Source organism: Syzygium oleosum, unplaced genomic scaffold (assembly GCF_021117445.2).
Source record: "Syzygium oleosum isolate NSW1041296 unplaced genomic scaffold, Sole_v2.1 Sole_v2.25, whole genome shotgun sequence".
In the NCBI taxonomy this organism is placed as follows: domain Eukaryota; kingdom Viridiplantae; phylum Streptophyta; class Magnoliopsida; order Myrtales; family Myrtaceae; genus Syzygium; species Syzygium oleosum.
The window spans coordinates 4544172-4571302 of NW_026607509.1; the positions used below are offsets into that span (position 1 = coordinate 4544172).

General features: G+C 41.5%; 1 protein-coding gene across 2 annotated transcripts; it reads right to left on the bottom strand.

Annotated features, from left to right (window-relative positions):
- Window positions 1–21766: 21766 nt before the first annotated feature.
- On the bottom strand, window positions 21767–25885 carry LOC115690939 (probable fructokinase-7). Of its 2 annotated transcripts, XM_056303044.1 has the most exons (8): window positions 25715–25885; window positions 25004–25300; window positions 24706–24923; window positions 24001–24213; window positions 23636–23833; window positions 23367–23507; window positions 22824–22940; window positions 21767–22136 (listed from the first exon to the last, which is right to left on the bottom strand). In XM_056303044.1, the coding sequence occupies exons 2-8, from the start codon at window positions 25053–25055 to the stop codon at window positions 22002–22004; spliced, it is 1074 nt and encodes a 357-aa protein (XP_056159019.1). In that variant the 5' UTR covers window positions 25056–25300; window positions 25715–25885; the 3' UTR covers window positions 21767–22001. The 2 variants fall into 2 exon arrangements, with proteins under 2 accessions (XP_056159019.1, XP_030473304.1); XM_030617444.2 differs by lacking the exon at window positions 25004–25300.
- Window positions 25886–27131: the final 1246 nt, after the last annotated feature.

The following is a 27131-nucleotide window of genomic DNA, read 5'->3' on the forward strand; positions in this document are numbered from 1 at the left end:
TGCAGCTGGTCAGAATTTTGTTTCAGATTCGAACCATGCAAGTACTAGTTTTACTCCTACACATGAACAAGTGGGGTACTAGTCATACATCACAATTGGAAGACATGGGAGTAACGGGTTTTGATGAGAATGTGTGTAATGGAGCTTTTTCATATAATCAATTCTGGGAAGTGTTGAAAGCAGCAGATGAACCTTTATGGCCAGGTTGTGACAACCACACTAAGTTATATGTGATAGCAAGACTGTTAAATATCAAGGCAGAGCATAATGTGTCGCAAGATTGCTTCAACTCTTTTGTTGAAGTAATGCGGGAAACAATGCCTCGTGATAACAGCATGCCAAGTGATTGTTACGATATGAAAAGGCTAGTGGATAACTTAGGTCTTCCGGTTGTAAGGATTGATGTATGTAGTAGGGGTTGTATGTTATATTGGAGAGATGATGAAAATGCAGAATCTTGCAAATTCTGTAGCCAACCTAGGTACAAGATTAACATGAGGCAGGGTCGTAATCAGAAGCGTAGACCATGCAAGCAAATGTTTTATCTGCCCTTAATCCCCAGATTGCAAAGGCTTTATACGTCTCAAGCCACAGCTGAACACATGACTTGGCACGCAAATTATGAAACAGAAGAGGATCTAATGTGTTATCCTTCATATGCAGAGGCATGGAAGCATTTTGATAGAACGTACCCTGAGTTTGCGATAGAGCCTCGAAACATCAGGTTAGGTCTCTGCTCTGATGGATTTGCCCCATTTGGGAAATCAGGAAAAAGTTATTCATGTTGGCCAGTTATCTTAACGCCGTACAATCTTCCACCTGGTATGTGCATGAAGACACCTTATATGTTTTTGACATTGATCGTGCCTGGCCCGCAAAATCCGAAAAAGTTAATAGATGTTTATATGCAACCATTGATTGAAGAGTTACAACGGCTATGGGAGGAAGGTGTCCTTACATATGATGTTTCTACCGATCAAACATTTGTAATGAAGGCTGCTCTTCTTTGGACGATAAATGACTTTCCAGCTTATGGAATGTTATCTGGATGGAGTACAGCTGGGATCTTAGGATGTCCGATATGTTTGTAGAGATCAAAGTCATTTAGATTAAAACATGGAAAGAAGCCCAGCTATTTTGACTGTCACAGACAATTTTTACCGATAAATCATACCTTCAGAAGGAATAAAAAAGAGTTCATCAAGAATAGGACTGAAAGAACACGTCCACCATTGAGGTTGACCGGCGATCAAATTTAGGAGCGGGTGCAGGACTTTCCAACTGTTGTTCAGAACCCTCACGGTTCGACTTTTGTGTACGGAAGTAGACATAAGTGGACAAAACGCAGTATATTTTGGGATCTACCGTATTGGAAGGCCCATCTTATACATCATAATCTTGACGTCATGCACATAGAAAAGAATATTTTCGACAATGTCATAAATACTGTGATGGATGTCACCGGAAAAACAAAAGACAACTTGAACGCAAGAAAAGATATGAGAGATTTTTGTGATTGACCAACACTAGATGTGGATGCAAGCAGCAGGGGACCAAAACCAAAAGCAGTTTATACATTGGATAAGGAGCAGAGGCGAGTTATTTGTCAATGGTTGAAATCTTTGCGGTTTTCGGATGGATATGCTTCGAACCTCGGAAGATGTGTTGATTTGAATGAATGCAAGTTGACAGGTTTGAAGAGTCATGATTGTCACATATTGATGGAAAGACTAATTCCAATAACTTTCAAGGAAGTTCTACCGAACTTTGTATGGGCTCCATTACAGAGTTAAGCAATTTCCTGCATGATATTTGCTCGATAGTGTTAAAAGCATCACACATGGAGAAACTGGAGACAGATATTCCAATTATTCTTTGCAACTTAGAAAGTATATTTCCTCCATCGTTTTTTGATTCGATGGAGCATCTCTTAGTTCACTTGCCTTATGTGGCCAAAGTTGCAGGTCCCGTCCAATTTCGATGGATGTATCCATTTGAGAGGTAAATTTTTTTTTTCTTAAATAAAGTTCAAATTACTTTATTATATATTATGTTCCGATAAACTTCTTTCTATTGCAACTCGATTCTTATATCATTTGAAGAAAAAAGTGAAGAATAAGGCACGTGTTGAAGCTTCAATTTGTAATGCATATATTGTGGAAGAAGTGACAACATTTGCATCATACTATTTTGAGCCGCACGTGCAGTGCAAGAGGCGAAGAGCAGGCAGAAATGATGAGGGCCCCATTGATCCCAGTCGCCACCCATTCTCTATTTTCAATTATCTGGATCGACCAAGCGGCGCATGTCAGTCTCGTTACCTAACAGGCGAAGAATTGCATGCAGCCCATACATATATTTTACTGAACTGCCCAGAAGTCGAGCCATACTTCGAGTAAGTGTAAATTTGCAAATATATGTATTGTGTGTCAAATATTTGCTAATATATAAATGGTATTTATTACTAGGATTTTCCAAACTTCAATGTATGGACTACCACAAAATGAGTTTGACCGTATGTGCGACGAACAATTTGCATCATGGTTCAAAACATATGTAAGTTGCCTATGGACCGTTCACTTGCTTTATTAAAATTTTATATATCATTTATTGAAATATATATTATTGATTTTGTGTGTGTAACCTTGGTTCACAATAATCATGATGAACTTGGAGAGCAAGGATTGCTATATTATCTGTCATGGGGTCCACAGTTAAGAGTGCGGAGTTGGCCAGCATATTTCATAAATGGATATAATTTTCACACTCAAGAATATGGAATGGGAAAAGCCACAATGAATAGTGGTGTGTCTGTTCGGTCATCCAATGGTGGCAGTTCAAAAGATGATTTTTATGGCTTGTTGGATGAAATCATAGAGATAGAGTACCCTGGACCATTAATGATGCGGGTTGTGTTATTTAAGTGCAAGTGGTTCGACCCCGTCAAAGGAATGAAGGTGCATACGAAGTTTAATTTGGTTGAAATAAATCACAAGAAAATGTATATGAAATATGAATCATTTGTCTTGGCACAACAAGCAATTCAAGTATGTTATGCATCATATTCTAGTTTGAAACGTGATAAAACTGATTGGTGGGCTGTATGTAAAATCAAAGCACGGAGAAAAATCGAGGAACACTAGAAGGACAGAGCCTATCAACAAGAGGAAGTTTCTAACACGGTTGAAACTGAGGAATATAACATTCCAACTTTACGAGATCCATGTGGAGCTATGATAGATGTGGATCCAACAGAAATTTGCGAATTAAATGTACAAGACTGTTCAGAATCTGATTTTGAGACAGATGATGAAGACAAAGAGCAAGACGAAGACGAATTGGAAGACGAAGACGAAGATTAAAATTTTTGTGACAAAACACTAATGATGTGTAATTATTATTGCGACAAGTGTTATTTTGGTTGTCATAATTATTATTATTGTTCTTGTTATTATTGATATTGTTATTAACATTATTGTTGTTGTTATTACTGTTATTGTCGTTTATTCTTCTTCATTTAATTGATCGTCGGAAAATTTGTCGCTAAATGACGACAAGTCAAATATTATTCGTGCGATGACATTTGCGATATTATATTTTCCAATGGATTTGGATCGTCGTTAAATTCGTTGCTCATTTCACGACAACAACTTATTCGTGGCTACTGTTCATCGAATAATTATTGACGGATTTGCAAATTCACGGCAATTGTGGGTGGAGGCGTCGCAAAATTTGCGATGGATTCGAAAATGTCCTTTATTTTTGGAATCCGAAATAAATCCGTCGAAATTTGCGACGGAAAAATATTGTCTGTCGCAAAATTGTGGATGGAAAAAAATACGTCGCAAGTTTGCGACGGACTTTTTTATGTCCGTCGCAAATTTGCGACGGACGACCGTAATGTCCGTCGCAAATTTGCGACGGAAAATAATTCCGTCCGTCGCAAATTTGCAACGGACGACCGTAATGTCCGTCGCAAATTTGCGACGGAAAATAATCCTGTCGCAAATTTGCGATGGACATAACAAAGTCCCTCGCAAATTTGCGACGGACCAAAATAATGTCCGTCGCAAATTTGCGACAGATACAACAACGTCCGTCGCAAATTTGCGACGGACAAAAAAATGTCCGTCGCAAATTTGCGACGGACATTATGTTGGTCCGTCGCAAATTTGGGACGGGAAAAATTCCCTCCCAAATTTAAGACGGACAATAAAGTCCGTCGCAAATTTGCGGCGGACTATTTCTTCCATCGCAAATTTGCGACAGACACAACAAATTCCGTCGCAAATTTGCGACGGACCAAAAAATGTCCGTCGCAAATTTGCGACGGACAAAAACAAGTCCGTCGCAAATTTGGGATTGAAAAAAAATTCTCTCCCAAATTTGCGACGGATAAAAAAAGTCCGTCGCAAATTGTGCGACTTGCAACGGACTGTTTTGTCCGTTGCAAATTTGCGACGGACTTCCCGGAAATTTGCGTCCGTTGCAAATTTGCGACGGACGAAACATCCGTCGCAAATTTGTGACGGACGAGAGTGGTCCGTCGCAAATTTGCGAAGGATGTTTCGTCCGTCACAAATTTGGGACGGGAAAAAAAATTCCCTCCCAAATTTGCGATGGACGAAAAATGTCCGTCGCAAATTTGCAACGGACAAAACAGTCCGTTGTAAATTTGCAAGGGACGAAACCGTCCGTCGCAATCTCTCTCCCCCGCCTGCACGCGCACGTGCCCCGGTCAGCTTTTCCTCTCTGACATTTTTTGTTGTTTTTCGCGTCTTATTCTTCTTCTTCTTCTTCTTCTTCTTCTTCGTCTTCTTCGCCGAGTGCACTGCCGTCGCCGTCGTCGCTGTCTTCTTCGTCTCTTTGCTCCGTCACCGCAGCCGCCGTCGCCGTCGCCCCCGTCGCCGTCGCCGCCGTCCCCGTCGTCATCTGCCCGCGCGTAGGGTCGCTGCTCGCCGCCTCCCGGCTCGCTCGCGCACCTCGCCGGCCCGCCGCCGCGCCGCTGGCCGTCGTCGACCGGCCTCGCCGCGAGCTCGCCTAGCCGCCGCCCAACCATCGCCGCCCGGCAGCCGCCCGGCCTTCGCCGAGCTCCCCGTTGCCGCCCGGCCGCCGCCCAACCGTCGTCGCCCGGCCTCGCCAAGCTCCCCGTCGCGCCCAACCGTCGCCGCCCGGCAGCCGCCCGGCTCGGCCGAGCTAGCCGTCTTCTTCGTCTCTTTGCTCCGTCGCCGCAGCCGCCGTCGCCGTCGCCCCCGTCGCCGCTGCCGCCGTCCCCGTCGTCGTCTGCCCGCGCGCGTGGGGTCGCCGCTCGCCGCCTTCTCGCTCGTCCGCGCACCTCGCCGGCCCGCCTCGCGGCCGCCTTTAAGCCGTCGTCGACCGCCTCGCCGAGCTCGCCATCGCCGCCTAGCCGCCGCCCAACCATCGCCGCCCGGCCAGCCCGCCCAACCTTGCCGAGCTCCCCGTTGCCGCCCGGCCTCGCCGAGCTCCCCGTCGCCGCCAGCCGTCGTCGCCCTGCAGCCGGCCCGCCCTTGCCTAGCTCGCCGTCCCCGCCCAACCGCCCGACCCGGCCCCGCCGAGCTCGCAGTCCCCGCCTGGCCGATCGCCCAATTGTCCGTCGCCGGCTAGCGGCCGCCCGGCCTCTCTCGGGCTCGCCGTCGCCGCCCGGCCGCCTCCCGAGGCCGCCACCGCGCCCAGCTCGTCGCCGTCTAGCCGCCGCCGCCTAGCTCACCGTCCCGAGGCCGTCGCCGTCCGGATCGCCGATTTGTCCGGCCGTCGCCGCCCGGCTCGCCCGGCCATCCGGCCGTCGCCGCCCGGCCACCGCCCGGCCGTCGCCGCCACCCGGCTCGCCGCCGTCCGGCCCGCCGCCGCCCTGCGACCGCCGTCGCCGCCACCCAGCCGCCGCCCAACCGCCGCCGCCCGTGTCGAGCCCGCCACTATTAACCGTCGCAAAATCTAATTATTGTTGGGTTTTTTCTTGGCCTTGAACCAAGTAAGCAACTCTCGAAATGCTACCTATTATAATGAGTATTAATCGAACTTGTTTAGGGATTTTTTAGTGTCTGATTGGTTGGCTAAGTTAGGAGTCGATTTGAGGATTGCATGTGGTTTTGATCGATATTCGACTGGTTAATTTGTTCATTATATCGCCGATTAACCGTTTAATGATCATCGGGTGATTGATTAAGCGTTTATTCAGAAAATGCATTAAAATTGAACAATTCTAGAAAAATTCCGAAAAATTTCGTGAAAATTTAATAAAGTCATATTTTGAGAAAATATTAAATTTGGTGAATGTTTTTTTTAAATTAAAAAAATCAAAATTTCAAAATATCATAAAATGGCAAAAAATAACTGTAGCCACCCACTTTGAGTGAAATTTTATTTTTTTAGGTGCCCGAAAAAAGAATAATAATAAAAAATTCAAAATTTTCAAAATATTATAAAATGGCTTAAAATACTTGTGGCCAACCATTTTGAGAGAAATTGTAAATTTTTAGGTGCACGAAAAATGTAAAAATAATAATAAAAGCCATAAAATTTCAAAACTTTACATAATGGCTTAGAATACATGTGGCCACCCACTTTGAGTGAAATTTAAATTTTTTTAGATGCCCAAAAAATTAAAGGCTTATAATGCCTGTGGCCAGCCACTTTGATTGATGATCGTGTGGTCGAGAACGAAGATCATGTGGCTGAAATTGATGTTTCATTGTTGTTCTTGTACTTGATGAATTATCGTGTGGTTTGAAAGTGGATCGTGTGGTTAATTATGGCTAATGTCGGCTTAGCATGGCATATCGTGCTCATATATTGATGTTTGATATCAAAATGAGTGCGATTCATAGTATATTTGTTCGTAGGAAATTGCACGTCATAAACACTCGGCATTGGCTAATTAAGAGGGAACATTTTCTGCAGCCTATCAAAATGGTAAGCTTCGTCATGTACGTCATTATGTCTCCGTAATACGTGTTCATATTTTTTTACATATTTGTCTAACCTTCCTACTTGTCAGTTTAAACGTGAAGGTCACGTGCATAGAAGACCAGCCTCTTCAACGTCCTCGTCTCCTGCCCTTTCCTCGACCGTATGTCCTTTCATATAACCCGCAACCACGATATGCTGATGGACAATATGGACACGTTGGTCCTTCCTCCAACGCTCAAGAACATGTTATGGGACTTGGCCACATGCCAACTCAATCTCCTCCAGTTCAATCACCTTTGGCTCCCTCTCCTTCTGTTCCACCTTATTATTCAGCGCAACATTCGCATAATGACGGAAACGAAGGTCAAGAAGATAGCCGAATCCTGATATGCCCATTTGGAGATTCGTAAGTACTTCAATTTTTTTTTAGTATATGTAATATTTATGGCTTTTGATATGGATGTCAACTAAATTGTCGATGTTGCACAATATCCGTATGTTTGCAGATTCACGGACGCTACGTTTGTTGTGAGGGAACTGAATAAAATAATAAAAAACTATTGGATGGGGGAGTATGTTAATTACAGAAGTGTTCCACAAGAGGTGAAAGATTTGTGGTGGAATGAGTTCAAGGTAAGTTTTAGATATTCTATTTTCTTACCAACTAAGTTCGGTGTAGTATATTGATGATCAAGAATGATGTAAAGGGACCAGAACAGCTCTTTAGTTTTCGGTACTAAAGGGGAAAGAATATTTTCCCCGAGATAAACTTAACAAAGTCTATCGCCGAATTGTCTGGTGCATGGTAATGGATATGTGACCATCATAATAACTTTCAGTTTTGCTTGTATTGATTGGAGCGGAAGTTCAGGTGGGATGACCAGCTCGAGAATGAAGTGAGAAGAATTTTTCAGAAGAAAGTCAGTGATCACATACGAAATGTGATGAATAGAGCGAAGAGCAGGAGAGTGAAGCCGGCTTTCATTACAGCTGACAATTGGGCGGAAATTAACAGAATTTGGGAAACTGAGAAGAATCAGCAAATCAGTGAGCAGAATAAAAAGAATCGATCTTCTAGTTCTAGTGAAGGGTCTGCCACATATGCTGGGGGCTGTATCAACATTGGGGAGCATCGCAAACGACTGGTAAGTCTGTTAAATAAGTTATAAGTTAATTTAATTCAATTACTCATGTTTACATTTTGTAGGCACAAGAATTGGGGACAGAACCGACATTTGCAGCTACATTTGAACGCACATTTCAAAAGAAAGATAAGACATGGATTGATGATCGAGCAAAAGCTGTTAAGGTATGTAAGGTTATACTTTGGGCTTTATGGAAACTAGAATGAAAACCGTGAATGCTTTTAATATTTATGGTAGAGATATATATAAAGTTATTTTATTTTCATCTATATTGTTAATGTAGGAAAAATATGATGAACTTTTAATGGGCAATGCTAGTGGTAGTGATGGTTCTGCAAGTGCGTTTGAGCCATCAGCTGACAGTATGGCATTATGGATGGAGGCAATGGGTGGGGTGAAAAAAGGAAAAATATTTGGGATGGGATCCTTGTCAAGGATGTTCATGCCGAATCAAGCTGGAACTTCATCATCCAATGTGACTGGTTGAAGGAGGACACGACATGACGAGCAATTGACCCAAGAAGTGAACCACCTGAAAAATATAATTGTAGAGAGGGACGAAGAAATAAATGACTTGAAACAGCAAATGCAAATCGTTATGCAACACCTCAACATCAATCGCGGTCAAGTTCCTCCTGTACCTCCTGCCAATCCAATAGGTGATGAGCACAATGATGAGCGACACAATGATGCTGACATTGATGATGACGCTGATGATTTTCTCGGTCCTTTCTAGTTGAAATTGCCAAAATCAGGGGTAAGCTTGCTTCACACTCTTTTATGACATAAGTGCAGTTTCACCCAATTTGTTCCTGCCCTACAATTACTTTTTGTGCACAACTTTCTCACAACTAGGTTCAAGGATCTAATTTTTCCTATGTGACAGAATTACGGTTTACAAGGGTGAAAAAACTACAGTGGATGTCAAAGTTGACTCATACTCATATGTAAGAACATTGATGTTCATCCTGAAATGTTTTTTTGTTAACCCTCTTACTTGTTTTTTTATACCTAGTTCCACATCCATGCATAAGCACTTCTTTTATATTATGTACTGACTGAATATCTTTATTTATGTATCCACATTTCATCAGGCGTCCACAAAAGTGACTGCTTTTGGTGTCCTGCCGAGTACCACAGCTGCCCAATCTTGTGTCTGGTTTGTCGATTTTTCGTTTTCTAAGCATCTCTATGGTTGTCCCGCCTCCTATGAATGTTTTGAATGTATTATAAGATTGGATATCAAATATCATCGTGTCAGGCTTTGCAACTTGACATATATCATTATTTTTTACGGACTAGCATCTTTCCTTCAGTTACATTTTTCAATTATATGGCTTTGTGTCTGGTTTGTTCGTTTTCTGTTTTTGAAGCGGAATCTACGGTTTTCTCGTGTCCTTTGACTGTTTTCAATGTATTACATGATGTTCAATAGTCCGTAGCAATTGATATAGACAAGATTTGATGGCCGAAATGCTGTAAAATTTGCGACGCATATTTACATATGAATTTTGTGACCATTACAGTTCGTGGCTAATTTGCGACGAATAAGTAGCGACGAATCAAGTTCGTGCCTAATTTCCGTCCAATACATTTTGCGACGAAATTTGCGACGAATTTTGCGATCAATTTTGCGACGAATTTTGCGACGAATTTTGCCACGAATTTTGCGACGAATTTTGCCACGAATTATTTGCGACGAATTTTGCGACGAATTTTTTTTTCCGTTGCAAAAATTTGCGACGACCTAGTAGCGACGGAATTTTTTCCGTCGCTAAATTCGTCGTAAAATCGATTTGCGACGGATTTTTGCGATTTTTTCGTCGCAAAATCCGTCGCAAAGAACATGTTTTTTTGTAGTGTCCCGACATCACTGTAATTCAGGTGAGTCAACCGAATGAAAGGGAGCAGCTTAAGATCAATTGGTCTAGGCACTGATGCCCTCTCTTCAACAACTTTTCAACATATTCTCGTACTTTAATCAATCCCTTCATCGCCATAAACAACCGCAGCAAAGTTCTACTTGATTTCATCACTACGAGTCATTCACGAAGGCGATCATGATAAGAAACACTCGCAACGCATTTTCAAGCACACCAAGCATCACCACAAGAGGAGGCCATGACATCAAGATCAACTAGCAATCTGGTATAAGCACTATATCCCCCGCAACTGATATGCCGTTGCAAGTGAAATATGTCGAGAGACCAGTACGAATATTGGATCGAAGAGAACAAATTCGTAGGAACAAAGTCATTCCTATTGTCAAGGTATCATGGTAACATCACGATATGAAAGAGGCAACATGGGAAAGCGAGGACGACAAGAGGAATCACTATCCTCATTTATTTGAAGGAACAGGTAAACCCTAAATTTCGAGGACGAAATTTCTTAAGGGGGGAGAATTGTGACATCGCGAAATTTCGCGTGATTCATTAGTGACGATTCGTGAATTGAAATTAGTGATGGCCAAGGATCGATTATGCAATCATCGAGACATTCAAGGAATTTCACTGATATGAGCTAGGCATATATTTGATCCAAGAATTTTGGAAAAATTGGTGGGATGATTAAGGAGCCCTATTTTGACCATATAAGTGTGCAATATGTGAATATAGTGATTATGTATGATGATTAGGGATAATGGCCATTAATATATGTTTATGTGGACGTTATATGTACTTGAATCGGATAATTTAGGACACAAATTGTGCCCCTTAGAAGCCCCACGTATACCAGCCATCACCATCATTTGTTCCATTTCTACCCCTCATTCCTTATCTTTCTTCCATTCTTGCCCCTCATACATGAATGAAAGGTGTCATTTGGCAAGGAACAAGCGTCACAAGGTTAAGGACACTTGTCTAAAGGCATGCAAGAGGATAATGCCACTTGTCAAGACGCATGCAAGACAATAGAAGCCATCCCTTAAAACTCTCGGCAATCCCTCTCTCTCTCACTTTCCCCTCATTTTTCAAGATGCCATCTAAGGAACTCTCTCTCTCTCTCATACCTCTTGGCCAGATTTTCCTCTCCCTCTCATCTTCATTTTCTTTCACTTTCTTTCACTTGAAGACTCGGCCAGCAGCTGGAGGAAGTGGAAAACCGGTTCTAGTTAGTTTAAGGCAAGGAGATGAGACCCATTTCTAAGCCTTCCAATCTTCCTACACCCTTGGTTTTGCTTGTGTGTGGTTGTGGGTTGTTTTTATGGTCTTGCATGTTGGTTTTGTGTTGCCAAATGGGTGTGCATGTTGCTGTCCAGGTGAGGATTGTGTGTGCATGTGAGTGTACAAGCTTCTACTTAGCTTGCATGTTGGAGTTCAAGCCTTAAATGGCTTTGCACTTGTGTTCCAACTTCCAAGGTAAGATCTTGTGGTGCATGTGACTTAAATTTGTAAAGATTGTTGTTTGGAGGTGGAAATGGGTATTGCATGTTGCTGGGTATAAGTTTTGTTTGGTTAAGTTTGGTGGTTTTCCCAATCGGAGCCAATTTTTACTTTTGTTCTGGAAAACCCAGATTCGGGTCCTTAGTACCATCTCGTTTTGTTATTTTTGTGCAGACTTTTGTGATCCGAATTTCCATACGCTTCCCTCTTTAAAATTGTTCCAAACATCTTGAAGTTTTACATACTTTAATTTTGGAATTTTTGGACTTGATTTCGATTGGACGATCACCTCATTTTCGGACCGTGTAAAACTGTCCAAAATGGGTATTTCGGTGAGGTTTACACATTCTCGATTTTGTACAAATTTCTGAGCCGATTTTGGACAAACTTCCTTCACAAAAGTTCTTGAGGGCTTCTTCCTATACAACATATAAAATTTTATAATTTTTAGAGATGTTTTGGTTATGGTAAAGAGCTGATTTTGTGGAACAAAGGTTCTGTTCCGGTGAGCAATTTTTAATCTGTCTTTGAGTTAATAAATGAGACAATTACAAAAATATTTGGACATTAATTTCTTCATGAAAAATGTTTATCCAGGTGTCCTTTATAACATATTCAAATTTTATAATTTTTGGAGTCTATTTAATATTTATTTTGAAGGGGGTCCCGTTACTGTGTAAAACTGCCCAGATTTACCCAATTTCAAAGATGCACCATTTCACACATGAAAACTTGGGAATTTGGACTTGATGTCTTCTGGTGATTGAATGTACACATTCTAAGATTTCAAATGAGATATGTTATACTTTGATCGGAGGTTAAAAGATGGGGTTGATATTTAAAAGTTAGTTCGGAATTCGATGAGCACGTTGAGGAGATGTAAATTAATTGTGAGCTATACGTGTGGCAAATGAAAGATTGTTTGTGCGTGTGAATGTGTGATTAAGAGATGAATTGATGTCGTCGGTACACGTATCGACGATGCCCGTGGAGCCGTAGCGAATGCGGGATGCCATGATCAGTGGTCTACAATGCCTAGGAGGAGTTATGCCCTAGATGCCCCGGGAGTATGATCGGGATGCCGTGGTCAGTGGACTACGAAGTTTGTGCGGGTCGATGAGAATACCGGCGTATATTGCGGCTGACCAGAGGGCGTGCCGGACCCTGTTAGACGGGATGTTCCTCCATGCGTGGCTAGCAAGCGCACTGAACATGTGCCTTGGAGTGGAGATTAAAGTTGATTAATGACACATAAAGCATGCGATGTGTGCTTGTGATATTGTCTGTTCATTGGTTGACGATCTTTATGCCTGGTGATTAGTAACATAGAGAGAAAAGGGAGTCTATGCATGCTATGGTTGGTTTGTTGATTGGTTTAGTTGTCTATCAGATTGATCCTGTTGATATGCTTGACATTATCCGTTTAGTATGCCGTGATAGAGTTTACTTTGCTGAGCTTTCGCTCACTATTTATTGTTGACACCTTTTTACAGATTTGTAGCCATGCCGATAGTTCTCACATCGACCTTCATTAGCTATGGAGTGCCCATTGATTTTGATGGCCACTTGTTTGAGTTTGTGGATTTCTACGTCCCGGGGATAGTCTTTGTCAAGTGTATCTTTATCTTGACTGTAGATATTGGGTCCCACATGGGACCCATACTTTTGGGGTTTGTAGCTGTCTATGTTTGTGCTGGAGGATGGCTGGTGGGACCTCTTCCACACCCGGGGCAAGATGAAGCGGATGATGGTGCTAGTAGCGGGGTCTTGTGAAGACGGTATCGAGGAGGGGGAAGGAACCATTTTTGGAAGATACGACTATGACTTTTTGGTATAAAGTCGTGTGTTTGGGTGATCGCTTTTGTTTTTGATGTGGTTGGTGAGCCCATGTGTATAGTTCGGGTTGGAGTAGCGCTTGTAGGCAGTCTCCCCAAGTGCGAACTCACCCTTGTACTATCTCGGGGGCTGTGACATCCCATGCCTGCCCCTTTCAAGAGGAATTCTCAAATTCTTTGCAGGCGGGAGATGCTTCTTTCTAAGGTCAACATTTATAACATGAATGTGATATAGAAACTTAGAAATATAGAAATGTAAGGACACGCAAGATATGAAATTACCATTCATCTTATTTAATAACAGGGGTGATACAAGAGTGAGTTCACACTCGGGGAGACTGTCTCCAGGCGCTACTCCAACCCGAACTATTCACATGGACCCACCAACCACATAAAAAACAAAAGCGATCACCCAAACACACGACTTTATCCCAAAAAGTCATAGTCATGTCTTCCAAAAATGGTTCCTTCCCCCTCCTCAATACCGTCTTCACACAACCCCGCTACTAGCACCATCATCCGCTCCATCCTGCCCCGGGTGTGGGAGAGGTCCCACCAGCCGTCCTCCAGGACAAACATAGACAGCTACAAATCCCAAAAGTATGGGTCCCACATGGGACCCAATATCTACGGTTAGGATAAAGATAAACTTGACAAAGACTATCCCCGGGACGTAGAAATCCACAAACTCGGACAAGTGGCCCTCAAAATTAATGGGCACTCTGTAGCTAATGGAGGCCAATGTAAGAACTATCTGCATGGCTACAAATCTGTAAAAAGGTGTCAATAATAAATAGTTTAGCGAAAGCTCAGCAAAGTAAACTCTATCACACCATACTAAACAGATAATGTCAAGCATATCAATAGGATCAATCCGATAGACAACTAAACCAATCAACAAACCAGCCATAGCATGCATAGACTCCCTTTTCTCTCTATGCTACTAATCACCATGCATAAATATCGTCAATCAATGAACAGACAATGTCACAAGCACACATTGCATGCGTTATGTGTCATTAATTAACTTTAATCTCTACTCCAAGGCACATGTTCGATGTGCTCGCCAGCCGCGCATGGAGGAACATCCCGTCTAGCAGTGTCTGGTGTGCCCTTCGGTCTGCCACAGTATATGCCAGTATTCTCATTGGCCCGCGCGTGCTTCGTAGTCCACTGACCACGGCATTTCGATCAAACTCCCAGGGCATCTAGGGTATGGCACCTCGTAGGCATTGTAGTCCACTGACCACGGCATCCCGCTTTCCCTATGACTCCTCGGGGCATCGTTGTATGTAAACCGACGGCATCAATTCATCTCTTAGTTACACATTCTTTACGCACAAACAATCTTTTCATTTATCACATGCATAGCTCACAAAGAACTTACCACTTACCGTGCACTCCTCGGACTCCAAACCAATTCATGAGTATCAAATTTGCCTCATCATATCAAGACTATTAATACCTTATTGGAAAGTTCAGAATGTATAGATTTTGTCTCCATAAGACATTGAATCGAAATTTCAATGTTCTCAAATAGGAAATGATGGATCATTGAAATCTGGCAAAACTGGGCAGTTTTGCATTGTTCAAGGAATCAGACTTAAAAACATAGTAAATAGATTCCGAAAATTCCAAAATTTGAATATGTCATAAACAAGACTTTTAGCAGACATTTTCCATGAAGAACACAATCTCTGAATCTTTATGTAAACCCAGCTTTTAATAGCTCAAAGACAGACTAAAAACAATTCGCTGGAACAAAATCCTTACTTCTCAAAGTAAGCTCTTTCCAAAATCCAAATCATTTCCAAAAATTCCTAAATTTATATATGTTATAGAGAAAGAAGTTCTCAACAATTTTTGTGAAGGAAATTTGTTAATAATCATTATTCTAGAAAAACTTGTGGAAAATCAAGAAAATGTAAAGATCATAGAAAAGCAACACTGGACGGTTCAAATCCGTTTAGAAAAGGTTCTTTCGTACAAACCAAATCAGCTTATAAAAATCTAGATTTAAAGTATGTTAAACTCTAGGATGTGAAGAACAGCTTTTGTCAAGAACATATTTTCAAATTCGACCAGCAAGAGTCTCTACAAAAATAGTAAACCAAAAGGGTACAGTAACAACAAATCTGGGTTTCAAAACCAAACTTCAAGGATTCAAACTCTAGTTGATACCCACGAATCTTCAACCCATGAAAACTCATTCCAAAAGGTCTAAACCAACATGCTTGGGCAAATACACAATCTTTTCGAGTTCTCAATCACAGCTCGTCCATCAACTGAACACAATCAAACCATTCTCCCCCACAACATTTAGCCACCACATTATCTAGTCCGAGACCCAAACTCAAAATGCAAACACTAAAATGGTTAGTATAGGGTGAAAGAGTACACTTGCCTCGACGGCGAGTGCGGCGACACGAGTCTTGGTTCGAGGCGTGGCGTGTCCGAGCTAGCGGTGGCTGCTGTTGCCGACGGTGTGGGGGAAGTCAGGATGGCGAACCGGCGAGGCTTCCATTCGAGCGGAGCAAGTGGCAGAAAAAGGAAGGAAAGAAGGAGAGAGCTAGCGGAGGTGGGGGGTGGTGGTTGGGTGGAGAGGATAAGGCGGCTGTCGGGGGCGGCGTCGCGCGGCAAACGGTTGCCATGGCTATTCGAATGGCTGCTAATGAGGTTTCGGTGGAGAGGGAGAGAGAGACGGGGAAGAGAGTTGGCGGAAAGAGAGGGGGAAAGTGAGAGGAAGGGGGTTTTCCCCTTCTTTGCATGTAAGGCCATTGGCCGAGTAGGCAATGGAGCCACCCGCCAAAGATAAGCGCCACTTGGCGCTCTTCCTCTGCTAAGTGGCGGTGGGGAAGGAGAAGAGAGAAGAACAAGAGAAAAGAAAAAGGAAGGAAAAGGAGAGGGTGGTGACGGTGACGTTTCGGGCGGCATGGTGGCGAGGAAAGGGAAGGAAAATGAACATGAGGGCGGAGCAGTAAAGAGGTCGGGTCGGAAACAGTCGGTGCGGTAGCGATTGGTACAAAGAAACACGTCACATTCTCTCATAGACGACAATGGTGATAGTTTTCAAATTTTCTATGGATGAATACCCTAATCCTTTAGGATCCCTTCATTCCTTTGGTCATACAAAAGTTCAGGATGTCACAATTCTTCCCATCCTTAAAGAATTTCGTCCTCGAAATTTCGATTCTTATCCGTTCATTCGAACAACTGGGGATATTATTGTTTCATATTTTCTTCACTTTCCCACGTTGCCTCCTCTTGGTCATGATACCGCCATAGCACCTTAACAAGAGGAATAGTTTTATTCTTGAGGGTCCGTTCACTGCGATCCAATATCTGCACTGGTTCCTCAACGTATCTTACTCTGTCGTTGACCTGTACAGCTTCAAAATCCAAAACATGTGTGGAATCAGGTTCATATTTCCTTAGCATGGAAACATGAAACACATTATGTACGTTGGATAGTTTTGGTGGCTGTGCCAGTCGATATATCAATTCTCCAACTCTTTCAAATATCTCAAAAGGTCCTATAAATCTCGGGCTTAACTTTCCATTCTTTCCAAATCTTGATATTCCTCTCATTGGCAACACTTTTAGGAATATATGATCACCCACCTTAAATGTTAATGGTCTCCGACATCTGTCGACGTAACTTTTTTGCCGACTCTAGGCAGTTCTGAGTTTATCGCGTATCAGTTTCACTACATCAGTCGTGACTTGCGCCAACTCTGGCCCTGTCAACTTTCGTTCTCCTACTTCGTCTCAACAAACAGGTGTTTTACAAGTCCTTCCATATAAAGCCTCAAATGGTTCATGCTAATACTTTTCTGAAAACTGTTGTTATAAGCAAACTCCACTAGATGTAACTTCTCATCCCAATTGCTCTTGAAATCAATCATACAGGCCGTAACATGTTCTCTAACACTTGAATTACTTGTTGTGACTGCCCAACCGTTTGTGGGTGGAATGCGGTACTGTACTGAAGTTTCGTTTTTAGAGCCACTTGGAGATTCTTCCAAAAGTTCAAAGTGAATCTTGGGTCTCGATCTGATGTGATGGTCACAAGCACTCCGTGTAATCGCACTATTTGTTTGACATATAAGTTTGCATACTTCTCAAGTGTATAGTCCACTCGCACTACCAGAAAATGAGTAGACTTAGTTAGACAATCCACAATTACCCAGATAACATCGTGACCACTTGATGTCCTTGGTAAATCCTGCAGAAAATCTATTGTTATGTGTTCCCATTTCCATTCGGGAATTTCTAATGGCTTCAACAATCCTACAGGGTTACGGTGCTCTGCCTTTACTAGTTGACATGTCAAACATTTAGCTGCATGCTTTGCAATATCTGTCTTCATTCCACTCCATCAATAATGCTGACGAAGATTATGATACATCTTCTTGTTTCGGGGGTGAATACTATAATTACTCCGATGTATTTATTATTCCGGGGTGAATACATCTTTGTGTTTCCGGGGTAAATATTATTCTGTCAAAATTTCCGTTTTTAACTCATCATTGTCAGGCACACATAGACGTTCACGGAATCTTACGATGCCTTCATCCATCACTTGAAAATCCATTTTCCTTCCTTTCGCTACCTCTTCTCGTATCTTCGAGATTTTAGGATCTGTCTTTGCAATATCGTTATTCTCTATATAACTTTAGGTTCAATTTTGAGCGTAGCTATTCCGGGGTGAATACATCTTTGTGTTTCGGGGTAAATATTATTCTGTCAAAATTTCCGTTTTTAACTCATCATTGTCAGGCACACATAGACGTTCACGGAATCTTACGATGCCTTCATCCATCACTTGAAAATCCATTTTCCTTCCTTTCGCTACCTCTTCTCGTATCTTCGAGATTTTAGGATCTGTCTGTTGCAATATCGTTATTCTCTATATAACTTTAGGTTCAATTTTGAGCGTAGCTATTCCGGGGTGAATACATCTTTGTGTTTCCGGGGTAAATATTATTCTGTCAAAATTTCCGTTTTTAACTCATCATTGTCAGGCACACATAGACGTTCACGGAATCTTACGATGCCTTCATCCATCACTTGAAAATCCATTTTCCTTCCTTTCGCTACCTCTTCTCGTATCTTCGAGATTTTAGGATCTGTCTGTTGCAATATCGTTATTCTCTATATAACTTTAGGTTCAATTTTGAGCGTAGCTAATACACTTGAAAGATTCTCTACTTCGAGCTTAAATTCCGATTCGGAAACCTCCTCGAGTAAACACCACTCCTTAACCATTAAACTTGCTATTGTCGAGGCGGACTTTCGACTAAGAGCATCCGCTACTTTATTTGCTTTTCCCGGATGGTATAAAATCTCACAGTCATAATTTTTGAACAATTCCATCCATCGTCTCTATCTCATATTTAACTCCTTTTGAGAGAACATATACTTCAAACTTTTATGATCCGTATAAATTTTAAACTTTTATCCATAAAGATAATGTCTTCAGATCTTCAGTGCACAGACAATTGCCGTAAGTTCCATATCATGTGTCGGATAATTTAACTCGTACGGCTTTAATTGTCTTGATGCATAAGCAATGATCTTCCCGTGCTGCATTAAAACACACCCAAGTCCTTTGCGAGAAGCGTCACTATATACCACGAATTCTTCTGATCGTGATAGTATTATCAGAATCGGTGCTGTAGTCAATTTCTTCTTGAGTTCCATAAAACTTTGCTCGCACTCCTCATCCTATTCAAGCTTTGTATACTTCCTCGTCAATCGGGTTAACGGTCCTGTGAGACGTGAAAATCCTTTAACAAATCTCTGAGAGTAACCAGCCATTCCCAGAAAACTTTGAATCTTGGTTACTGTTTTTGATCTTGGCCAATTGATTACCACTTCGATCTTAGCTGGGTCTACTGATATACCTTCGCCAGTTACCACATGACCCATAAATACTACTCGGTCTAGCCAAAACTCACATTTACCAAATTTCGCGTACAACCTATGTTCTCGAAGAGACTAAAGTACCGTTCTTTGGTGGTGTTCATGCTCTTCTGGCCCTTTCGAGTATATTAGGATATCATCAATAAAGACAATCACAAATCGCTCCAAAACGATTTAAATACTCGGTTCATTAGGTCCATAAACGCTGCTGGCGCGTTAGTCAATCTAAAGGGTATAACCGTAAATTCGTAATGTCCATATCGAGTTCGGAAAGCCGTCTTAGGAATGTCTTCTTTCTTGATCTGCACTTGATGATACCTAGACCGTAGGTCAATCTTTGAAAATACAGATGCTCCTTGCAACTGATCAAATAAGTCGTCAATTCTAGGCAACGGGTACTTATTCTTAACCGTTGCTTGATTCAATTGCCTATAGTCGATGCACAAGTGTACGGATCCATCTTTCTTCTTCACAAGCAGCACTGGCGCACCCCACGGTAATGCACTTGGTCGTATAAATCCTCAATCAAGCAATTCTTGTAACTGCACATTTAATTCTTTCAGTTCCGTTAAGGCCATTCTATAAGGAGCTTTCGATATAGGCTATGTTCCTAGGGCTAATTCAATAACAAATTTAACCTCTCGTTCCGGAGGTAATCCTAGCAATTCCTCAAGAAATACTTCAGGAAATTCTTGGACCACTCGAATTTCCTCAAGCTTCGCTTCCTTTTCACTTTGATCAATAACGATCGCTATATATCCTCGACAACCATTGCTGAGCAGTTAATATGCTTCTAGTGCCGAAATAAGAGGCATAGTGGTTCCATCCCACTTCCAAGAAATTCGAAACTAGGGTGACTAGGTGGATCAAATAAGATTGTTGTTCTATAACAGTCCACATTGGCTCGTTCCCTATTGAGCCAATCCATTCTTATGATGACATTAAAGTCATACACAACTAATACCACCAAATCTATCATCTAATCCATCTCACTTATAGATATCTTACAATCTTTACACATACAACACTTTATCTCTTAAAGGTGCAGAGATACTAAGAGGCACTTTAAGCAATTCAGATTTTAACCCACACAATCGCACAAAATTGGCAGATATAAAAGAGTAAGTAGCACCAGTATCAACTAAGGCGTAAGCTTTTTGGTTGCACAAGGAGAGCGTACCTGAGATAACAGTCTTGGAACTCTCGGCTTCTTCCTGAGTGACTGCATAAACTCTCCCTTGATTGGGCAACCTCTGTAAGTTCCTTTGTTGTGGTGCTCCGTCCTGAGTTATTTGTTGCAGTTGTGGTCTCCCTTGAGGACAATCCCTGAACATATGACCATACTGTCCGCATCTAAAACATTGCTTTTATGATTGACACTGTGCATTTCTATGCTGCTTTCCACACAAGCGGCAATTACCCATTGAAATTGGTCTTCGTCCTCTCGACTGGTCATTCCAGGACCTTCTAGGGTTTCCATTGTTGCGTCTCTTGTTAGGACCAAAAGGGGTTTTTCCAAACTGGACATGTTTCTTACCAAACCTAGCATTGTCTTGTGTAGTTTGGTGACCTAATCGTCCTTGTGCCTCGTTCTCTATTCTTCCTTTTATTAACTCTTGCTCAATGAGTTGAGCTTGCCTATAAAGTACACAGTAATCATTTATGTCTAACGGCATTAATTGCCTTCTTATCCAAGCCTCGTTCTCTATTTCCTGTTCCGTTTCCTAGTCTAGGGTTGGACCGGACCGGATCGAGAACCGCTCACCTCTAAGTTCAACAGATTAAATATTTCTCCGAACTTCTCATCCACATTTCTACCTCACTAGGATCTCCTAATCCCGTATATTTAGTCGGTTTCAATTTCATAAATTGCTCCATGAATCCTTGTACGCGACGGTCACCATTTCCTGCAGCCACTTGATGTTGGGCTTGTTGTTCAAACAATGCCCCCACATTAGCCAAAGTCTCGAGAATTCCATCCACTCGAGGATCCCTTCCATGTGCAGAACCAGAAAATGATCCACCATTCCTTCTCATTTTGTCTTACAAGTTTTCTGCACATTGATCACCAATTACTTCATATGATCAATCGTCACAGTATCTCGTAAGTAACAGACGTTACCGTCATCATATGAGTAACTATGGTTACTTGTATCTCCCTAGCACATAACTAACAAGCACATGCATCAGGTGTCTTACATTACATGCGTGTCCTAACCCTTCAGTGCACTAGCGCACCTTATCACTCCAGAGGAAACTTAAGCTCCCTAAGGCTTTATTTCACCTGGTAGTTTGCTTCAATTGCCATAGCTATTCATCCTTCATCTCTGCGGTATCTTCTTATGGAAAGCATTAATTGATCGTATGGAATCATCTTGATCCGTTGACCCAAAAAAAGACATTGTCCGGATGTCATATCATAACTCCAATTGCAAGATATGAAACTTGGAATTCTATAGCGGAGGTATAGGACGAGGATGTGATGCTTAGGAGGATATTTTTTACCAAGGAGCTCCAGCTATAAAGGAAAGCAATGAAAAGCCACTAGTTGCGGATAACCAAAGAACAAGATCAAATGAATCGCAGCAAATTGGCAATTTGCGATGTTTGGTCCCCGAATGCTCTTAGTTAAATTAGACAGACACAGATTGCAGAGAACATGAATGATTTGACAACCTTTGTATACAGGCTTTGTATAGAAAATGGAATTCTACAGTGCTTATTTTTCCGGGTGAGACCGACAGAAAAGTATAGTTGATGAGATATGCTTTTTTGCGTTTCCTTCACGAAGCATCATGTGTTAGCAAACTGAGGACCGCTTCTTTTGTGGGTAGTGAAGGAATAGCTCCTCGCTTGGTCACTGTGACCGCGCCGCAGGCATTCGCAAAGAGCAAAGCTTCCCTTAGCCGTTCCTCATCCTGCGCCCAAAGTCAAATTTTTACCATGACAGGGAAAAAATGCAGAGTACTGACTTAAAGCAGAGCACATTACTATTATTAGCAGTCAACAAATATTCTGTTTCTCATTCGGCCTCCAAGTACCGTGTGTCAGGTGAACACTTTGAAACATCTAGTTGTGCTTAAGCCATAGCCATCTTAAATTGGACAAAAATTGACTATTAGCCCTCATGCAGACATCTCAAGATCGCAAATAATGCCGAGAAAGGTGGTCAGCATCAATTACTTAAAAGTTCAGATTCACATGCATCACATGCTTAATACGCAACGATTGACTTCTGACATAGATGAAATATAGCCAGTTTAGCATTAAAGCTAGAATTTCAACAGAAACTAATATGAATCATCATATATTCGCATCATGCAGCTTTCAAGAGATTTATTAGACGATGATGTTTGCTCATCATGCATTTCTACCACTTTTCCATTTGCCTTAACAAGCTGAAAGAAGAGCCAGAGCTATGGCATATTAGAGAAAACCATTATGCATTACTGATACGGATTTGACATCTTCTTTAGCCTTATCTTCGCAAACAACACCTCCATCAGTTACATTCAACTCAGATTTTGTTCGTCAGAAGCTCTATGTATCAAGGAAACCGGACAAGTAGCTATAAGTCATCCAATTCTAGTACAAACCATTGGTACCTTGTAAAGATTAAGGTCAGAAGCCAGGCCATATAGTATCCCACCAACAAAAGCATCGCCTGCCCCGGTTGTGTCAACTGGCTTTACTTTAACACCAGCAACACTGCCTTTGAATTCCTGTGCAGAAATTTGGTTTTGTCAATGAACCTATGAGCTTTCTGGCCAAAAATGATAATTACCTAATGAGCTTTGCCAAAACAAAGTGAGTTTATAACCTTTAGCTCCAAAAAGAAGAAGGCCTGATCCAGTTAATAAGTAACTATTCAGCAATGATAATGTACCATGATGCTGAATTTCCCAAAATGTTAACCCCTTTTTCCGGGTTACCAAGATATCTTACCCTAACTAAATATTGAGCCAAAATATCCATTACATTCAATTCAAGCGATTTACATTCGGGGATGTAATCATGAAATTAATAAGAAAGCTGCTTCGACTGAAGGAGTTCAAATACAATGACCAACTAGGATTCAGTCAATTTTTCTTCCACTAAGATTATTGTCACGGAATAAAAAAGCCGCATGATATACTAGGGTAGCTTACCTTTGTATAATATCTGCAGCCCTCTGATCCTTCAGTAACGATCAGAAGTTTAAGATTAGGATGAAAGAGCTTGTCCAAGACCACGTTATCATCATTAGGATCCTCGCCTCCAGTCAAGAATGTAATTTCTTCCTCGCTTATCTGCCAGTTCAGAAGTGAATCTAAATGAGACTCTCATTGTGCCTGCATCATTTATCATCAATGCATATGAAGATTACATCTAGCAGTAATGCATCATTTTTATATGCAACCCACGCAGGAGCAACTACCTTAATGATGTCAGCCTGATCCCATATACTCATTATTCCCTCACGGGCAGCCTCAGCAGATGGCCACAATGGCAATCTCAAATTTGGATCGTAAGAGAGGATGCTCCCTGAGTTTTTGGCAATTTTCATCGCTGCAAGATGAGCCGATTTGCAGGGTTCGTCAATCAAACTGATAGACCCATAATGGAAGATCTTTGCCTGCAATAAGTGGTAATTGTGAATCACAATAACCGTGTTTGGCCAAAAGAAAAGAATGGCAATATTTGTCCAGATAGACACCCCCGTAACAATCAACTAATAGTATTAATGCTTAACAAGAAATTCCATGACCTGTAAAAAGAGAAAAGAGAGAAAAGAAAGCAAACCTTGCTGATAAGTTCAACATCAAGTTCTGATTCATGTAAAAGCATGTCAGCACTTGGATGACGAAAAAATAGGAACTCTCGCTCCCCATCAGCTCTATTGGTAACAAAAGCCAATGCAGTTCTTGCTTTGTGATCAAACCGCACACCAGAATTGTCAACATTATTTTGCTTCAAAATGTGAGCCAGCATATGTCCAAATTCATCATCACCCACCTGTGATAAAAACTTAAAATAAGTTGTTGGTGGTGTTGGGAAAGTGATGACAAGCTAGCAGATGTCTATCAGCAGGAACTGAAATTCAGGGCTAGAGATTTTTAGGACAAGGCATTCACTGCACTATATCTGCAATTGGATATGCCCAGACATAAAATGGTGTACGTGCAGTTGCTCAATATAGGGCAATCATGAAAGAAGAAAATAACCGCCACAGAAATTTAACGCCAGCAACACATGGTATTTTTTAGGTGCTTAGTTAACAAATGTGTGGACACTCGTTAAGCCAACTGTACATAGTAAATTAACACTTTCAAGGGATTGGACAAAAAATTAGGTGTACTCAATGCTCAAATCACAAGAAGATCAGATATGAGAATTTATCTGTTCATATTTGCAATACATAATAATTATATCTTAACTAATGCTCTTATAGGAAGCATTAAGTTTGTCTTTTTAGCAGTTGATGAGAAGTTCAAAAACTAATGGCACCTTTCCCACAAAGGCAGTAGAACCTCCCAATCTGGATATACCAACAGCCACATTAGCAGGAGCACCACCAGGAGCTTTCTCAAAAGCAGGTGCTTCAGCAAGCGAAACTCCGCCAACAGTTGGGACAAAGTCAATCAACATTTCCCCAAAACAGACCACAAGCGAACTATCAACTGGAGGCCACCCATTTGCATGGGAGGATGCATCATTAGAATCATCTGCATAAAGCCATAAGTTGCTGTCAATACTGTGTACACTCATCAAATTCAGCTGCAGATTTAATTAACAAAAGACATACTCCCAAATGACGATTGCATGACATGCTCATCAGAAAATGGATAAAACTTCATAGGAGCATTGGTACCATATATTCCTACTAGCTACACTTCACTGTGTTCTACAATTTTCGAAATTGAACCTTTGTTTGAGAAGAATCGAAAGATTCCCCAACACCCCATTTCGGTCTCCCTGATCAAAGCACCAAGAACTTGCTGGCCTCTCAACCCGATCCATCACCACCCTTTTTTTTCCACAAAATGAAGAGAAGAAAATGATGATAAGTGGCTGTGTCACCGTTGACTGTATCCATTAATATCTGCATCATAAATGCAACCGCCCCTTCAACAACGAGCCACCTAACCCCACCGTTGTTGCCAAGAAGATAACAGGGGAAAACTGGCGCATGGTTGGTGAATACAGATCAAACGCCAGTTCCAACTTTCAAGTTCACTTAACCGAGAACGTTCTGGTACGCGATCGAACCACAGATCAGAGCGTTCGTCACGGGATGATATTCATCGAAACTCAGGATTGATAACACGCAGAAAAGACGATTCCTGAACTCGCCGAGGAGTTGCAAGAAACGAACACCGACGAGATGCGCGTGAAAATGGGTGAAATGGGCAATCAAATCTTGAAACAGAGACGAAGAGAAAACCAAGAACGCCAAGAAACCAATGCATGCGTAGCGGGATGCCAAGAATCGACAAGAACATGACCAAGAACAGACCTGTAGCCATCTCTGAGCTGAAGAAGCTGCGACGACAGAGGCGAGAAGGCAAGAATTATGGCGGAGATGATTGCAGTTCCGCGTGGATTTTGTGGGGTTGAAGACGATGGCTTTGGATTCAATCCTCAAGGATCTATATGCAGGTCGAAAATGGAGACACGGGACCTAAAACATGTTGGTCGCTTTTAACGAGGATCTTGATTATCAAAAATCTATTTTAGTCGATTAAAATACGTTTTTTTAAAAATAAATTTACTGTAGCCTTGAATTTATTTATTATTTACAGCTGTTTTACCGCTAGTTTCACCGTTTGTTAATCTGGGTGCGAAAGAGCGTTTCGGTTTTCCTGTTGTTTTGCCTAAGAGAATTTCGCCAAGAAAATGTAAGGGAAAGTGACGTCAACGGACCTTGAATTTTAGTCCAATAAATAATGTGGTTCATGAAATTTTAATCTGTTCAACGTGGTCCCTGAATTTTCATCCAATATGCAATGTGGTCCTTGAACTTTTAATTTGTTCAATTCCGTTTTTAAATTTTTTGTACATGTTCAATTTACTCCCTGAACAATATGAAAATATTTAATGTAGTCCTTCCATTAATTCAAGTTCAAAGATTACCTTATACATTTTCATATAATTCAAGAATTACATTTAACATATACCAAAAGTCTAGGGATCACGTTAAATAAGTTAAAAGTTTAAAGATAATATCGACCAAATTATAAGTTCAGGGAGTATATTACATATTGGGTCAAAGTTCAGAAACTGTTTGCGACTACTATAACCCTAATCATAATAACCAAATGAAAGGTGAATCTTGAAATTATGATCTAGCAAACGTCATCAAGTTGATGTAATTATTGATATAAAAAATTCAAGAAAAGGGTGAAAAAAGACGCCACCTTTTCATCCTGATCAACCAAACTGGAATATAGATTAGTTCTGATATCTGTGTACTAAAAGTGGGCTGCCAAATTCCTCGTGCGCATATCCTCCTTTTGGGGTGGACCACGGCGGAATACATTTCCAAGTGTTTACGTGCCTCTGATGGTATTTCATCCTTATCAAAAACAGGGTTCTTCCTTTTTACCTTCAAAGATTCTCACATCGTGCGAATGATTACCTGACGGAGCTGTGGAGTCTGATAGAGAAAAGTGATATTAAAACGACATACATGTAATTCTCATGTTAAAAATAAAGAACAGAACTTTTTACGGCTGCCGATGGCATACGTGTTACTATGTATGCCTTAGGCTATATAATTGGGGCAAAAACTTGTGACCTTGAAACTTTGTAATTCTGATACCGATACTGATAGTGAAGATATTGTCTAGTGCGGCACCGTGATTTTTCCCTTTTTGATTCATTTTACTTCTTTGATTTTTCTCTTCAAAGACTCGCGTTTCTAACGATACCCA